This window comes from Neophocaena asiaeorientalis, unplaced genomic scaffold, assembly GCF_003031525.2.
Source record: "Neophocaena asiaeorientalis asiaeorientalis breed wild unplaced genomic scaffold, Neophocaena_asiaeorientalis_V1.1 scaffold110, whole genome shotgun sequence".
NCBI lineage: Eukaryota > Metazoa > Chordata > Mammalia > Artiodactyla > Phocoenidae > Neophocaena > Neophocaena asiaeorientalis.
Genome location: NW_020175053.1, coordinates 3,006,690 through 3,024,224, shown reverse-complemented (window position 1 = coordinate 3,024,224; position 17,535 = coordinate 3,006,690). Strand labels below are relative to the sequence as shown.

The following is a 17,535-nucleotide window of genomic DNA, read 5'->3' as shown; positions in this document are numbered from 1 at the left end:
TGCCTTGTTTTTATTTTAATCAGCTAAAGTCACATGTACTAGGGAGGCTGGAGTTGATGAATAATGAGTGGTGAATTTGTCCCAGGATTACTGTGGGGATTGTGAGGTTTGGATTCCTGGTGCCCTGTTGTAGTTTATTAGCTCACTAGGAAGTTACAGAAGCTTCTGTCTTTGAAATGGACTGGGTTCATTGAATCTAATGGACAAAACTGGGCCTAGAACAAACGAAGTCGGCTATCTTTGTGTTCCTATCCCCTTCTCTTCTATTTCACTGTGCAGTGCTTATAACTGGGTGCCTCCCCAACCCTCCCCCACCATCTGCACACCCAGAGCCGGAACCCATTTTTACTAAATCACAAATGACAGTAGCTTAGAAGGTGCCACCTTCCTTTTGGAGAAAGAGCAGACCTTAAAAACAAAACAGAAATGAGAAGCTTGCTGTGTGATTTTGTGCCCCGAAGGGAAGGGGGGGCTAAGAGGGTGACTGTTCTTCTTGGCCCAAGGCCACTGACAAGGCTGCTGGCCCAGCCTGAGAGGCAGCAGCAGAATAAGGGCTTGGTTCAGCTTTGATCTGAACAACTGCAGTAGATTCTGGCGTGTGGCAGTGGGTCCCGCGGAATCCTCAGCAGCGGATCCTAAAGCCCAGCTCTTGATGAGTGGCATACGGCAAGCCTGGCGGTGTGACGCAGAACTGTCCGAGCGGCCACCAGGCTTCTCTGGGCCAACACCACAGTCCTTTGTCGGGAAGCCTTCCAATCTTGCCCCTTCTTATCCTCACATCACAGTAGCCTTCCAGAAAGTAACTCCCTTGCTTAATACCTTTCAGTGGATTTCCCCCCACCTCGCATAAAATTCACTCTTTCCTGTGCACTGTGAGGCCTCCCCTTGCCCTCTCAGGCCACAGTACCCGTCCTTCGCTTCCAGGGACAGACAGGCTCTGCTCCTCATCCCAGCTTGGCACCAGCTACGTCCTCTGCCCGGCTGACAGCTGCTTCTTGCCCAGGCTTCAGCTCAGAGGGTATCTCCCCAGGGAAGCCTTTTAGTTAGCTCTTCTCCATCACAGTCACACCTGTTTACTACACATTTCTCATCACCAGGACATAAGCTCTGTGAGAACCCGGAGCCTCTTTTCTGCTCTGGTTGAAAGTTGGTGTTCACCACTCTTAGCGTAGTATCTTGCATACAGTAGGTACACAGTAAACCTTAACCCTTACATGTCTGGCAAGTAGGTACTGTTGCTATTCTTCACATGAGTCTCAAAGAGATGGCCTAAGGCTGCATTACTTTGTGTTCAAACCAGGATTCAAATCCAGATTTCTCCACTGAGTGGAGTGGCCCAGAGTTTACTAAAGACCCAGTGTCACCAAATTCACTCAAACGGCCAACTTGCTTATGACTCAGCCAGATTTCCTGCTATTACTGGTTTCCAGTGCACTGCATCAAAGAATGATGCTGAAAGGACTAAATGCAAACAAAAGCGTAAGTGTAATATGTACTGGTGGCCCCTGGAAACAACTGTGTTTGAGTTAAAGATGACAAAGTGCCTTAATTTTGCAAACTGATTGATGAGTGTCTTGATTATTCATTGTGACTTGCTTCCTTGTGGGGAATAATCAAGGCTGTTTAAGGTAAATAAAGCATTTTGTTTTAAAAATGAATAGATAAACAAAATGCAGTAATCCATACAATGGAATGTTACTCAACTCTGAAAGGGAAGTACTGACACAGGCTACAGTAATGTAGGTGGACCTTGAAAACATCATGCTAGGTGAAAGAAGCCAGACATGGCCACACTGTGTGATTCCATTTATATGAAATGTCTTGAGTAGGCAAACCCACAGAGACAGAAAGCAGGGGACTGTGGGGGGAACTGCTGTGTCTCCTTGTAGGGTGATGAAAGTGTTCTGGGATTAGACAGTGGTGATGATTGCACAACACTGTGAATGTTCTAAATGCCACTGAGTCGTACACTTTAAAATGGTTTTTAAAAATGGTTAAAGTGCTAAGTTTTACGTGTATTTTAAGAATCAGTGAATTAGAAAAGAGAAAATGATAGTTGCACTTAACTGTTTTTTGAACAAAATGTGCATAACTCTGGCAAGCTTAATAAGAAAGTAGATGAGACACAACTGTGCTGAAGAGAATTAGAATTATCACATGCACATATATATTTTGAGAAGACACGTAATACTGAAAACCTTAACGTCACAAGGTTACCTTTTCATCAGAAGAGAAAAGGAAAGTTGCACTGTGGCTGCCCCCAGCCAGACTGACAGCAGTTTGGTGAGAACGTCAGGCTGGTGCTGGGTGAGACCAGTGGGCGGGGCACGCCCAGCGTGTGTGTGTGTGTGTGTGTGTGTGTGTGTGTGTGTGTCTGCGCGCTCTTAGCTGGGTTTGAGGAATCTGCTTCTTTGTTTAGGACATAAAAGTGAATTGCACATTAAGGATGGCTGGTGGGGACATGAAGAGACAAGCAGCTGCTCTTACCTACTTAGTGCCTCGCCGTCCATTTGGACAGGAGCAGAGCAAGTGATTTCATCCTCTGGTCTTGCCTTTGTAAAAGTTGGAATGGTTCCACAGTAAATGGACTCAAGAATACAAATGCCTGACAATTAGAGAACTGGATGGTTGGAGAAGTTCCAAAGTGCTTTCAAGGCATTGGTGCCACTAACGTGGCTTTGTCCCTGCAGGTTCTGCCTCCAGCAGTGACCACACCCCTGCCCTGCTTAGAGGTCCCATCACCACCTCCCCACACCTCTGCCCCTTCTCTTCCCCCACCTGACAACCCCTCCTGCCTTCACAGTTAAATCCTGCTCTTCCTCCCAAGCCCAGCTCAAGCACCACTTGGATTTACACCATGCCATTTCTGCATTTGTGCCTGGGATTCATCTCCTCCAGCCAGAGAGCAAGATTCCATGATGACCAGAACCTCTCCTTGTAATTCCGGGGTGCCCCACCATCACATTCAGCCTTCCCTGCCTTCTAGGCACCCTTTCCCCTCTATCCTAACCACTCCGGTGGTTTTCCTTTGCTGGGCCATTCTGGCAGTAACAGGCTCAGGGTGAGATGAGTGAATTAAGGCAGAACCATGAGATTCTTCAGTCCTGGGGCTTTTGTTGGTGCTACTGGTAAGAGATCCTCTTTCTCTCGGAGTTGCTAAACTAGTAAGAGCTTCTGGGAACAAGGGTTGCCAACTTTTAGGATGCTTGTCTGAGAATAAAGCGACACAGAGCAGAGCTGGGAGACAGGGCATGTCCTGATGGAACGATGAGAGTCCTGGATTGTAACTGTGCTAGATGCTGGCACTTTTCCACTTATGAGCACCAGCAACTTGCCTGCTTGCTTCCAACTGGAAGAGTGTTGTTGCACCTCCCAGCACTTACTGTGGGCAGAGGCTGGGCCTGAAAGAAATCTTTGTCAACTTGCTGATAGTTTGTCTACAGCTGTGTCTAGGGGGTTAAGTAGAATATTTCCTTTTTTGCATTAAAAATTATTACTGTGGTAAAATATACACAGCACTCACCATTTTAATCATGTTTAAGCGTAGAGCTCAGTGGCATTAAGTACATTCATACTGTGCAGCCGTCCCCATCATCGATTTCCAAGCTTTCTCACCTTCCCAAACTGGAACTCTGCACCTGTTAAGCACGGTCTTTGTTCTTTCCTCTCGCTAACTCCTGCTAACCATTATTTTACTTTTGTATCTGGAATTTGACTACTCTAGGTAGCTCAGATAAGTGGAATCATACAGTATTTGAGGCTGGTTTATATCCCGTAGCATAGTGTCCTCCCAGTTCATCCACACTGTAGCAGGTGCCAGAATCTCCTTCCTGAGGCTGAAGAGTATTCCAGTGTATGGACGAACCACATGTTGTTTATCTGTCATCCATTGGACACTTGTATTGTTTCCACTTTTTGGCTACTGTGAATACAGCTGCTGTGAACATGGGTGAACAAATATCTGTCCAAGTCCCAGCTTTCAGTTCCCCTGGGCCTACACCCAAAAGTGGAATTACTGGATCATATGGTAACTGTTTAACCTTTTAAGGAACTGTCAGGCTGTTTTCTGCAGCAGCTACAGCAGGCTCCAATGTCCAACAGTACTTTGTGTTTATAAAAAAAAATATTTAGTTTAATGGTGATGGAACTGTGGTAATACTGGGAAAATAACTTATACCATAGCGGGTTTGTTACTGAAAGATTACAGCTAGAAGCTTCAGCCTGAAATAGTTCTTGTTTTCTTCATCAGCACCACTTCTTCGTAAACTCCTACTTATCAAACACTGGCAGCTTGGGCTGCATCTCAGTCCAGGGATGGAAACGGCCTCTCCCACCTTCCAAGGAGGGGAGAGGGTGGGCGCATTCTGACTGTGGATAACTGTTTTCCTCACACTTCCTCACACCCCCTCGCCCACCCATTTTGGCTTTTTTTTTAGCAAAAATGTAGTCGCCTGTTTATTCCAGGATGCCCTTGCAGAGAAACTGCAAGGCCGTTGTGCACTCACAGTGCATCCCAGTCAGATACGTGAGTGGCTGTATGACCCCCCCCACCTCACCCCCTCCAATGGGAAACTTTTGCGTGAGACACAAGGTCTGGGACAGGCGCCGTCTTGTAAAGGCTTTATTTCTTCTTCATCATCATCTCATACAGACTCCGAGGCACAACCCTCTCTCTTTCCATTTGGTATCCTCAGGACTCTTTGTAGTGTTTTTCCTTAAACAAGGAAATTTGGAGTAAACACTGTATTGCCTGTTAATCTTTTAACAATAATTTTAAAATGCCATTGCTGTTGTATCATCAATGTGAGAAGACAACAACAGTACAGTACGAGGGGGTTCACACCGTATCACAGTGGGACAGAGGGCTCACACATAAGCGGGGCGAGACCACAGCAGCGGTATGTACATGCACCCCAGTGCTTCGAACCCAAAGACGTGCAGGTCGAGAATATGTGGATTATACAGCAGGTCTGGGCAACCCGGCTGAGGCCTCTCTACCTTTCCAGAATGCTGCCATCTATCCCCTCAAGGGTATAGGAGATCTGCCTTGTCTACTGGCTTCATGGTTTTATCATTACAAAAAGTTCACTGAATCATACAGTCTGAAGCATTTCAAAAATTCTTAAAAAACAAGAACACTGACAAAATAAAATTAACTTAAAACACTCTAATTCAACGTGGAAATAAACCAAACCAAATGTTAACAGTGCAAATTTAACAGTGAGGCAGTCAGTATCGCGCGCGAGGGTGTTCAGAATCTCTTAAAAACTTTGTTTTTAAATTTATATCTTATTTACTTTTTTGTTTAATATACTTTCTGTAAAAAAGATGGAGACAAAAATAGTTTTCTGAGCTATGAAAAAAATTAAGTTCTTACAGGCACGTTTACTGTTTCATTCTAGAAACATCTCAGATTCACAGGTTGAACATTCAGCAGCTGTGTTATTTTTTTAAAAAAAACATTCTTTGACCTTGGGAAAACCAGATCACTCCTTTTGGGGTAGAGTTCGGTTGATGATGACGGTGTGGTTATGCAATTACAGTGAATTATTCCAGATAATCCATGCGAGCCTGCATCACAGGTGTGGCTTCTCCCCAGGCGGCCCCTCGTCGCCGAGCTCCTCCAAGGAGGTCAGGTCTCTGGGTGACGGAGCTGGTGAGGCAGTGGGGGAATGTGGGGCCCAACGGGACGGAGGGCGACGCTTTGCTGGTCTCTCGGGCCTGGAGAAGCAGGGTTCTAGGGATGGAGCTAGTGCAGAACAAGGGAGTTCCTTCAAAGCCGAGGAAGAGAAAGACAGGGTTACTCAGACGGACAGGTCCTCTGGGAGGTGATTTCCCCCAAACAGACTTCTCAGTAGACTCAAGTGCAACAGACCAGGGTGTCTGCAACTTCTGAATGCTAAGTTATACATTGCTCACGGAGTATAAGTTAAAAAGGTAAGAATTCAACACGAATGACTAGTGACGACAGTAATGGGAAGATAGCAAATTATGATGAAAACGTGGCATGAGATGGGTGTGTATATGAGGCGCCTTCGGAATTGGGCTGCAGCGAATGGAAGGGGGGGGCCAGAGTCCTGAGTGGTCTGCCTAGTCCTAAGAGGCTGGCCATGAAGGGATCTATGACTCCATCAGGCTGCACCAGCAACGGGGCTCACCTTCAAACCAACTCTGCTACCGTTTATTCCAGGTTGACTGGCACTGTGTTAAAACTCCCACCACATGGAGATAATGCTGCAGGCAGAAACTTTCATTTAGGTGGTTTTATCTAATGACTCTTCCTGGCAGCAGCATTTAAAAAGTGGAGCCCGGGCTTTCCTGGTGGTGCAGTGGTTAAGAATGTGCCTGCCAATGCAGCAGACACGGGTTCGTGCCCTGGTCCGGGAAGATCCTACATGCCACAGAGCAACTAAGCCTGTGCGCCATAACTACTGAGCCTGTGCTCTGCAACAAGAGAAGCCACGACAATGAGGAGCCCGCGCACCACAAGGAAGACCCAACACAGCTAAAATAAGAAAAACAAAAATTTATAAAATTTTAAAAAGTGGAGCCCAGGTGTGCTTGTGCTTCTATGCTACAGGCTTCTGCACCTTCTGAGGACATAACCCCGGGACCAATCACCTACAGTACGTCCTCTCAAGGCTGCTGCTCCTTTTTTGGTATTAGAGACTGTTGAGCTACTTGTCCTTACTCTGCACGCCAGGACAAAGGACACTGACTTGAGATCTGTGGGCACAGAGGTGTGGGCAGCTGTGACCTGAGGAAACGGTGAGTTCTATCCACCCGGACACCCACACAACAAGAGGCTGAAGAACACAGAACAAGGACCTCAGAGCCACTCAGGAAGTAAGTCGAGGGATATAAAGAGATGTGATGAGCAGAGCAGAATGAGGACCATGTAATCATCAGAGCCGACAAAGAGGACAGGGAGAAGATGGAGGGCGGGGCACAGGAGGGATGGGGGAGTGGTCGCCGCCCAGGGGCAGCAGAAAAGGAGCATCGACACACACACGATGACTCTATACACTAATGGAAACCACGACAGCCAAAGCTACCTCGCCTGTGAAAACACGTCAGCACTGAAACAGCCAAAATTAAAGGAAACGTCCTGACCTTAGCCCAGGGCACGAGGGACGGTGGCCAGGAGCTGTGTGGTGTGTGCTGCGTGCGTGCGTTGTGATAGGTGTGTCTAGCAGTGTGTGCAGTTGCCGGCATACGATTTTTGGACACCACTGCTGTGTTGGTCTGTGATAGGTGTGTCTAGCAGTGTGTGCAGTTGCCGGCATACGATTTTTGGACACCACTGCGCAAGCTGATGCTGAGTGACAAGGGCTTTCTGTTAATTTGTGCCACCTCGTCACTAGCGTCTCTGCACAGAAGAAATGCTGTGTGACCATGAGTTCAAGGGGACAAAGTTCTCTTTAGTATCTAAGCAAGCAATGCTGTTTTTTCCCAGCACCTCTTCTGGAAATGGCCTCTGGAGCCATTCTTTGTCATTTTTCGTGGGTCATGTGCTTAGTCTTTGGGAGCCAGTTGTATTTAAGGCCAGTGGATAAGTGGATAAGGGGGTGGGTGACTATATTCTTGATCGGAAACAAGGTTGGTATTTTCTCACAAGCTTTGATTCAGGCTCTGAAGGTGATCTGCAGTTTTGGAGCAGGGACGATTGTGTTGTTTAGTCAATTAACACAAATCTCTTGAGCACTTACTACGACCCCTATGGTGACCCCTGGGAAGGACAAGATACATTTGTATTTATTCCCTCTGGTGTGGTTTTTGAAAAAAAAGAAAAGCCTTATGCGTAATGGTCACACCTTATTATAGCACGTGGCAGTGCACAGCCACCGAAATGTCAGTGAGCAGGCAGGCCTACGGGGAACACGCTCAGCTCAGAGACCCTGCAGGCTGGACGGTTCCCTCGCTGGCCAATGTCCTGTTACCCCTTCGGGAGCATACTGGCTGCAGACTGCACAGGAGAGGGGAGATCTCAATAGGATCTCTACTGAGCAGTCAGTACCCCGGGGGGCAAGTGGTCCCGTCTGGGCCTGCCATCGGTCCCTGCAGGTGGACCCTGGGCCCGCCCTGAGCTGCATGACAACCTCTCCAGACAGTGTGGAAAGAAGGAAGAAAGCACTTACGGCGTGAGGCAGGCAGGGCTAGAGTCCCCAGGGGGCAGTTAGTAAGACAGTTTGGTTCTGGACAGAACAGACAGACAAAGAAGAGAAAAAGCAAGTAGGTTTGAAAGTACTTTTTAAAAAAGAACAACAGTAAAGGTTTAAAGTCAACAGGCCTGGTGGCAGCCATCTGGAGAAGCGGGCACACAGGCCGGCCCCCGCCTGGCCGGAGCAGGAGGGGCCCTCACGACAGAACAGCTACAGACCTCTCCCTTCCGCTGGCTATTCTTCTCTTCTCCCCGAGCTGCCCCTTGGCATTTAACATTTCCAACACCCTACGACTGCTGTTTTTTGAAACAGAGCCCATTAAACAGCCAGATTGTTTCAGTCACAATGACCAAATGACTGCAGCTCAGACTAAAACGTGCCCTTCGAATTTTCCACTGAGACATTTCCAGATTATCCTCTCTCTCCACACCAGACCTGCTCACAGCTTCTAGAGAGAAAGAATGCACCATTGTGCGTTGGTGCTATGTCTTCAAGAGAAACAGAGGAATAAGTAGCTCATGGGGTTAGAGTGAGGGGAGAAAGGGAGTTTCCTACTGTGCCCGTTCCTGGCTAGGGATGACTCCATCATCACCCACGTTTAGCTGTCCCATTGAGCACTCTGGGAAAGATTCTCCCACATGGGCTCAGAGGAGGGTGGGAAATCTGAATTCATTCTGATTTTGAAATGAAAAAAACTACCACAAGTCTAGGGAGGGATGGGAAGGGGTCTTGGGGTCTCCAATGGGCCTAATGTAGTAAGTCAGGTCAGGTGAGGAATAATTCCACTGGAGTCTAGAATAAGCCAAATTCCAAGCCAAATTCCAACAGCAAAGGAAAAAGAGCCCATGACATTTAAACACTGCCCGTGAGAGCTCCATGCCAGTTCTGAACCCCTGACACCGTCCCCCTTTAAATCAGCCATCACCTCTTTTGGTAGTAAACACACCGAGTGAGAAGAAAATCTAAACAGACACTTCACCGAGGACCAAAGGGGGGCACAGCTTTATATGGATAAAGCCATTTTCACGCCTTGGTTTAATGACTCATCACAGCACTATTTCCTTTCTAGTCTCACAGATTGCCTGCAGCATTCATTCGTGACTCAAAATGTCTCTAATATAAATGGACACCACAGACAAGCTAGTTAATGCTTGGGACAAAGCTCTCATTCCAAGAAGGTGTGGCGCTCACCTAGCTAGACCCTCTGCAGCAGCAAACCACTTACCTGAGGGGCCCTGAGGGAGGGGGTAACAGAAGCCCGCAGAAGACACCATTTGTTACCTGAGAACACAACGTCCTTCTCAGAGCACACAGCTTTATCACAAAGACGTGTACCTTTGGCAGGCGTAGGCCACAGACTGTCAATATTAGGTTGAACCATATGGTGTTGCCATTTCTGTAGGTCACTGGCAATTTCACATGGTTTAATCTATTTCAGATTTAAACTCTATATTGAGTTAAATGCCTCTTGTTGGGTTATACTGGGAAGCTGAGCATTCCTTTTCCCACTGTGGGTGGATCAGGTGACACAGGAAATATACCGCCTCCTCTCCTCACCTGTGCATCTGGGGCTGCAGAGCCTTGGGAGGGAGCCTGTATGTGTCTTTCTCTAACCTCCGCTATCTGCCCAGCCTGGAGAATGCCTACCGGTGTCTGGATTCCACTGCTGTGGAGGTTTTGCATCTGGGTTCCTGGTGGGTCAGGCCTCACCCCCAGGTCTACACATAAGGGTGTCTGACCAAGGGCTGGGAAACCTCCTCTGGCACTGCGTGAACGATAAGGCCAACATCACCACCGTTTTCACCCCCGGCATCATCATCGGGCTTTGTTTTATTTCGCTCATCCTTGCCGTGGTCCAGTTACACCACATGTGGGTACGATCAGGGCAGCATTCAAGATCGACTGATTTGCAAATAACCTTAAGGGGGGAGGGATACAATAATAATCACATACTAATATGTGACAATATGGATAATAAGCGTGGTCACAGGTAACATAATAATAGGTGATGTTTAAGGGGATAAGGATAATAATCGCGTTGTATGAAGGCAGGATGTATGAAGGCAGGATTTTTGACCTTATCCATTCGTCTCACCTGGTCTTACTGCTAAGAGAACGCATGCATACAGAGAGGGTAATGGGATTTGTGAGACGTGAACCTGTTGTCTGCACTGAAGCCAGCGCTGGGATCCAGACACCCTTCCTGGAGGTCCTGACGAGAGGTCTTCTTCTATGTCCACCCTGTCAAAACCCTCTCTCTTCGTCACACACACAGCTGGAGCAGAAAGCCTGATGTTGCCCACACACGCTCCCAGAAGGAGGGGAAATATGAACCCGAATGAAAAGCCCTGATAAACAGACAAGCATGGATCGCTGAGGCCACAGTGGAGGACCTGAGTCAATCCCTGAGCTACTTAGGAAAACCATCTCATGGTCCTCAGAGGATCACTGACGGCAATAAAACCAAGTTCTCTTTTAAGAAGCAGCTCAGGGTTTGCGTTCCTGCTTGTTCCATCCTCGCCTGAACCTCCTGAACTCACATAACCTGGTACAGCCCCAGGGCCAGCTGTCCTGACACTGAAAAGGACAAGCCGCAGGGGGAGGGGGTGGGATACTCAGCCTCCTTTACCTCGATGGACCCTGGCTCGGCTCTGACCGTCATTTCTCCCACGGGGCCGTTGCTGCTGAGACTGGGGGTGCCGTGGGTGGCCTGCCTCTGCTCCTCCTTTAAGGCGTGTTCCAACAGCTTCCGGTGGAGGATCCTGGCGACGTTCTCGGTGAGCGTGTAGCCGGGGGGAGCAGACAGGTCCTGCCTCGCAGGCGTGCCCTCTCCCCCTTCCTCCCTGCACGTCTCGGAGCCACCCCCGACCGGGCTGGGCGACCGGCCTCGGGAGCTGGGGCTCGTGTCCTGGCCCGGGCCCAGCTCCGGCGGGGGCTCTGCCGAACGAGACCGACTGGCGGCCCGCACCCCCTTCTGGAAGGGGTCCTGCACCATAGGGCTGTGGTCAATGATGCTGAAGAGGCTGGAGAGGCCGTCGTTGATGGCGGTGTGCACGGGGCTCTCCCGAGTGGTGGTAGAACGGGCCCAGGCTGACTCGCCGCAGCCCTTCGGGGCCAGCCCCGGGGAGGTCCTGCTGCTTGGCTGGTCCGCTCTGGGGAGGGGCTTCCTCTGCAGCTTGGGAGACCCGTACTTGGGGGAGCAGCATGTGCGTTCAAACTTGGCCTGCACCTTCTCGATGGCGGGGGCCACCTGCCTGTTCCTGAGGCCGCGGGAGGGAGAGGACACGGGCGTGGTGCCACCCCCTGCCTTGGGTGTGAGACACTTGTGGGGGCTGCTGGTGACGGCGCTGCCCCGCAGGGCTTCGGTCTGCAGGCCGATGCTGATGGTCTGGATGGTCTGCGTCCCTGTTGTCCGGGACCCATTGGTCTGGCAGGCCGTGTCCTTGACCGGAGGTTCCCTGGGGCTGGAGCAGACAGCGCTGACAGAGAAGGCCACCTCCTTCATGTCATCACTCAGGTTCTTGGACATCTCCAGGCTGTGCAGCGGGGAGGAGAAACCGAGGGTGCTGTCGAGGGGCCAGAGCCCACCCTCCGTGTAGTCTCGGGTGTGCTTGGAGGGGGCACAGGGCCACCTAAGAATATGTTCAGAACAGCCCCCCTTGGTGTCCCCAGGGCCCCCTCGGGCCCTGCCCTCACCGCCTGCCACCACGGTGCCATCCAGCCTCCGCACGGCGGGCGGGCTGTGCAGCATCCTCACCCCGGCCTGCTCGGCGCAGACAAGGTTCCGCGGGAGCTGCTTCTGGCAGTGCTCCGGGCTGGTCACGGTGTCCGTGGTCAGGGTGATGCTCGTGGTGAGGTACCAGGAGGAGTCGGAGAAAGGGTCGGTGCTGGCCTCGGGCCTCGCCCGACCCGCCTCGGTCCTGTCCGCCCAGGGGTCTGGGGGCCTATCATCCCAGCTCTTGCTGTTGAACTCCTCGATGTACTTGAGGTCATCTGGGGAGAGGGGTGGGGTGATGTCCTCCTTGCTGCTGGTGGCGGGCAGGCCCTTCTCTGGCAGGAAGGGAGAGCCATCCATCAGGCGCTGGAACTCAGACATGGATGAGACGGACACGGCCCTGGGGAAGGGGAGAGGAGAGGTGTCAGCTGCCACCGGCTAGGGAGCCACGGCCCTGGAACCCCCGACCCAGCACAGCCTGTGTCCTGCCCACATGCACAGTGCCTGTGTCTCCACCTGAAGGATCAGGACACGTTCCAGCTGCCTGATGTTTTCCACTCTTGGGCTGACCCTCTGGTGTCCAACAGGCTTCTATGGCTCTGGAATTGCTGCAGGAGCCTTGTATTGGTCAGAATTTACTACAGCCGACCCTCAAAACCGTGGGAGAGGTGGGGCTCCAGGGCAGTCAGAGCTAAGCTCTAACCCTGCTCTGCAATATTCTAGTTCAGTGCATGGATGCTCCACAGGAAGAAGGGGAGCCTGGCTGAGGCCTGGCCTCTCAACGTACTTGATGGGCACCTTCAATGTCGAAGCTGTGGGAGCTTCCCGAGTTCCCGGCATTAGAGCAGGCGCACATCCCACAGACGTGAACACACCACAGTCCCAATCCAAACGAGAAACTGGAGCGGCGGGGAGGGAGAGATGCCACCACAAAGTAACTGTGACCTGAAGCCTTCTCCGCCCATGGGCCTCATCCTCTGTTGGCTTAAAGCACTAACAGTCTCCCAAGGCCAACAGAAGATGTGGAGGAGAGGAGGGGCAGTGGAAGGTGTGATCAGGCTGGCGAATGGTTTCAACACCATTTCAAACAGAAATCCCCTCTGGCCCTGCCCAGACCCACCCACAGGCTCAGTCCTCCCCTTCCCTCTCTACTCAATTTAAACAAATTTGCTTATATGTGCCTTTTCAGACATGTCCCGCCATACATATATGGGTTACTAGAATCAGACTAAATTAGAAGAAAGGGTTTCCATGGACTTTTCAAAAACCATTTAACACAATCATGTCCTTATATACACAACTCTAATCACACAGCTTTTACTGTGACACTAACACAAACATGAACGCAGCATAGCACTGGCCTTTTTGTTGCTAATAATTTAAAATGCCGTATTTATGAAATTAATAATAAAGCAACTACTTATCCAGAAGTTTTACTCTGCGTCATTTTTGAAGAGTGTCACAGCACACTGCAGTGACAAGATAGAATTTTAAGACCAGGAGGTTTTTTTTAATTTTTCGTTACACTGGGTCGTTGTTGCTGCGTGCGGACTTTCTCTAGTTGCAGTGAGCAGGGGCTTCTCATTGCAGTGGCTTCTCTTGTTGCAGAGCACGGGCTCAGTAGTTGTGGCTCGAGGGCTCTAGAGCACAGGCTCAGTAGTTGTGGTGCACAGGCTTAGTTGCTCCACGGCATGTGGGATCTTCCCGGACCAGCGCTCGAACCCGTGTCCCCTGCATTGGCAGGCAGATTCCTAACCACTGTGCCACCAGGGAAGCCCAAGACCAGGAGGTTTTTACTGCAGTAGCCTACTATCATTTCATCAATCTTACTTACCTTTGAAGATTTCCCTTGTGATTTTCTTCTTCCTATAAAGAAGAAGGAAGTTTATCTGAATTGGTTAACATTGGCTGCCTGGGGGCCCTCAGGGTGCTAAGTGATTTGTTTTTCTCTTAGGACAATACCATTTAAAACGTACATGGGAGCCAAGTTTGGGCCAAGAGTGCCTCTGCCTCTCAGCCCTTTGAAGTACAATAATGACACCAGAATCCAGGGGTGATGAGGGGTTAGAGCCTCTGAGTCCAGGGAGGGCCCACGTGAATGAGAAAAATTGTCTATAAACATTGTCACAAAGTGGCTCTCCTGTGCTCCTCAAAGGGCATCACTAAGCACGTGAGCTTCAAAGCTGCCTCGTTAATGACTGAATGTGAGTGTGTGTGTGTGTGTGTGTGTGTGTGTGTGTGGGAGAGGGAGAGGGAGAGAGAGAGAACAAACGCATGCAAGAGAGGAGAGGGAGAAGGAAGGGAGGACAAGGGTGAGAGCAAGTTAGGGGAGAGACGTCTCTTGGCCTCAGCCTGCCTATAGAAGTCGGTGTGAGAGGTATAGACTACTACATATAAGATAAACAAGCTACAAGGATGTATTGTACAGCACAGGGAATACTGCCAATGTTTTATAACAACTAAAGGGAGCAGAACCTTTAAAAATTGTGAATCACTGTTGGACACCTGCAACTTACATTGCACACCAACTGTACTGAACAAAAAGTGCAGAAGTCGGTGTGACACCCTTAGAGGGCTCTTTGTTTTAAACATCGCCCGTGGGAATCAGGGAAGGTACGGTGACCTCTGCTAAAGAAGAGAACATGCACACACGGTCCTCCTGAGGACACCCCCGTGCGGACCAGTCCCGAGGGAGCGAGGGCCAGTGAGCCTTGGAGGTATTGCGACTGAGTCCTGGCACAGCAAACCGCCTGAGCATCCCCCAGGGAGCCCTCCCGTGGGATCTGGCCACTGCTTTGAAGATGGCACAGGAGACGATGCCACTAGATCCCCGGGGTGGCATGCTGGCGCTGTCACCGCTGCTGGGTACAGGTGCCGAGGAGAAGGCACTTGACCTCGTCGACCTGTGACTGAGAGTGATCCCCCACTTCAACATCCCTGCCTGACGGGCACCCCGTCCGCTGAGCGTGTCAAATGACGGGTGCAGCCACTGTGAGATTGGCTCAGGTATGATTCCTAAAATCAATCTTTAAATCCCAGTTTTTAGAAAGTCATAACCAAAAAAACCCAATGCTGTGCCGTGGAGATTTCTGCACAGAGCTAAGCTCTTCTATTTGCTGATCTAAGTTACATAGGTTTCTAGTGTTGGATTTTTTCCCCTTTGCACAGATAAGGTATTTATTGTATGTCACTGGTTAGTGACATTTGTTACTTTCTTTAAAGCAAATTTTTTTCCTGTTATTGTTTTCTGGAATGAGAAGGCTGTACTATGATTTTAAGAAAACTTGCGGCTCTGCACTTCCCAGGATGATCTATTGGGTTTGCCAGAAAGTTCGTTTGGTTAATGAATACGTCGTTAAATAAAGTTCTTGCTGAAAATGAAAAATGTCTTTTATTTTTACTTAAAACTGATCGAACTTTTTGGTCAACCCAGTATTTCCTCTTGTGTTTCACTGGACACTCCCATTCCTGAGACTCCCATTCACACAGGACCCAAGCCCTGAATTTCTGAACCTGAGACAAGCAGCTAAGTGAAGCAGGGAGCCTAGGGTCAGGACCACCAAGCAAAGCTCCTGCATCATGAAGGGTTCGTTTTTACTGACCCCAGAGGCTGTGATATGCAAAACCAGGGGCCTGCCAGCCACTCGGCCGCCTTCCCAAGCCCCTGCCCTCGGTCCTGCCGCAGGTAACTAGACCCCAAACCCAGGCTGACCTCGGGGAAGCAGTTCCTGAACTCCCTCTTGGGCTTGCGGTCTGGAGGCTCCTCTGGCTCGTCGTCCAAGGACAGGGCATCCAGGTAGAGATTCTCCCGGGCCGAGCACCTGTCCGATTCCTTCAGCTTGGACAGCGGCTGGTCCTCAAACGTGCTGGAGTCAGTGTCCATGCAGGGCCACGTCCCCGTGGGGTGGGGTGCCCAGGGGCTCCCCGTGTGGGCACAGGGGTGGACATCGCCTTCCTTTTGATCACAGAGGAAACTGCCATCTCTCCGGGGACTGTTTACTTTCTGCAACTTGAGGGTTTTAAAAATGAAAACAATCAGCCTCATTTTTCTGTCTGTTGCTCCCTAAGGTCGTGGTTTCTCCACAATTTGGAATTAACGTATGGTCTCTCTGAAAGATGGTGAGAAGTCTACGTTCTTAAAGTTCTGACCTTAATTTCAAAAATAACACATCACAAATGCTTTTTGAAAAGAAAAATCACAATTTTATATGGACTAGAAAAATCTGCATTAACCACACGCCAGCCAGCTCCTTCTGATGAGAATGTTATTGTATATAACTTTGAGTACTGTGCTCACAGGAAATTATACATGTATTTTTTTAAATCGAACATTACCAAACGACACATTTAGAACTCGCTTTTGGTAATTACCTTCAGAACGTAAGGCACACTCAGTGGAAAGCCATCAGTGATAGCAAACTTCTGAGGGTGAATTTGATTTTCCTAACTAGCAGAGTTTCTAAATAACAACAGAGCATGGTCTCCAAATTACTTGAAATGGGTCCTACATAAATCCCGAGTGATCACCTGGGTTATAACCACTGGGTGTCGAAAACATCTGACACTTTGCTTGAGAGGATTAAAATTTAGCTACAGAGGTAATTAAAGATCTGGTATGACTAGAAAAAGAAACAAAAACATGAGCCACATAGTTTGGAGTCATACTTTTCTCTGACTTGGTAAATGCAAGCAGCAGCAGTGGGGAAACCTCAGGAGACCTGCAACCAGTGTGTGTGGCTGGTCATCTCAGCTCAGTGTCCCCACCTGTAAGAGGGGTGCCCCTCTCTCTGGGGCTGTGGGAGGGCTGCAGGCCGGGCCCGGCGTAAAGCTCACTGTTCGTCAGCGGGACCACCACCGACCCCCCTTGAGGCCTGCGTGATTCCTCAGGCCTGGGGGCACTGATAAACGAATGCCTCATGCCCTCACAGCAGGGGGCCCTTCAGGAGGAGCCGCGTGGAACCACAGGGACAGGCAGGGACACGCGTGCCTGCAGTGCCCTCTCCATGGAGGAGCCCTGAGGGGCTGCCCTGGACCCTCCTGAGCTCCCCTCCAAAACAGGCAGAAAGCACCTTAGGTCGGCTCACACACTCCACCGCCCTGGCTGCTCTTTGGACTTGAACTCAAGGGCGGGGGCAGCAGAAGTGGTGCTGAGACGGTGCCTGGAGGCTTTGACCCTCCCTTGGAAGCACATTTATTTACCCTTTAACAAGGCATCTTTCACAAACTACATCTCCTGTCCTAACTGAAGCCTTCATCAGCAAGCTGGATAAGTGTGGCCTGTGTGTCATAGGGAACAAAGCCATGAGGAGTCATGGGGACTTTTACTCATTTCTAGCAATTTCTGAGGTGGTGGAACCAGTCTCAGAGTATTATCTTCATTTTAGGAGCAAGATGGTGATTCAAGCAGCTGCAGCTTAAATGTTAGAGTTTGAGGCAGAATCCCAGTTGAATTAGGGAACAAGCAAGTCACCGGGGGTTTCAGCTCAGCCCCCTCTGCTTTCTACTCCCTCCCCAGTGACATAGCTCTCAAAGATGCTAAATGCTTTCTTTTTTAAAAAAATGAAAAGGAAAGTTTTTTATTATGTTCATCTAATGCATGTCAGTGTAATTTAGTTTCAACATATGATCATCTCCAAGCTATTTCGGGCACAGAATTAA

The 17,535-nt window shown here is 49.7% G+C and overlaps 1 protein-coding gene across 8 annotated transcripts in view; it reads right to left on the bottom strand.

Moving 5' to 3' along the window:
* Positions 1-4,611: 4,611 nt before the first annotated feature.
* The window catches only part of MTCL1 (microtubule crosslinking factor 1), a 119,568-nt gene continuing 106,644 nt past the window's right edge, over positions 4,612-17,535 (bottom strand). For all 8 annotated transcript variants that reach the window (XM_024763810.1, XM_024763805.1, XM_024763806.1 and 5 more), the window contains 4 exons: positions 15,590-15,886; positions 13,712-13,743; positions 10,792-12,277; positions 4,612-5,771 (listed from right to left, as the gene is read on the bottom strand). In XM_024763810.1, coding sequence (XP_024619578.1) covers positions 5,577-5,771; positions 10,792-12,277; positions 13,712-13,743; positions 15,590-15,886 — 2,010 coding nt within the window. In that variant the 3' untranslated portion in view covers positions 4,612-5,576. The remainder of the gene's footprint in view (positions 5,772-10,791; positions 12,278-13,711; positions 13,744-15,589; positions 15,887-17,535) is intronic.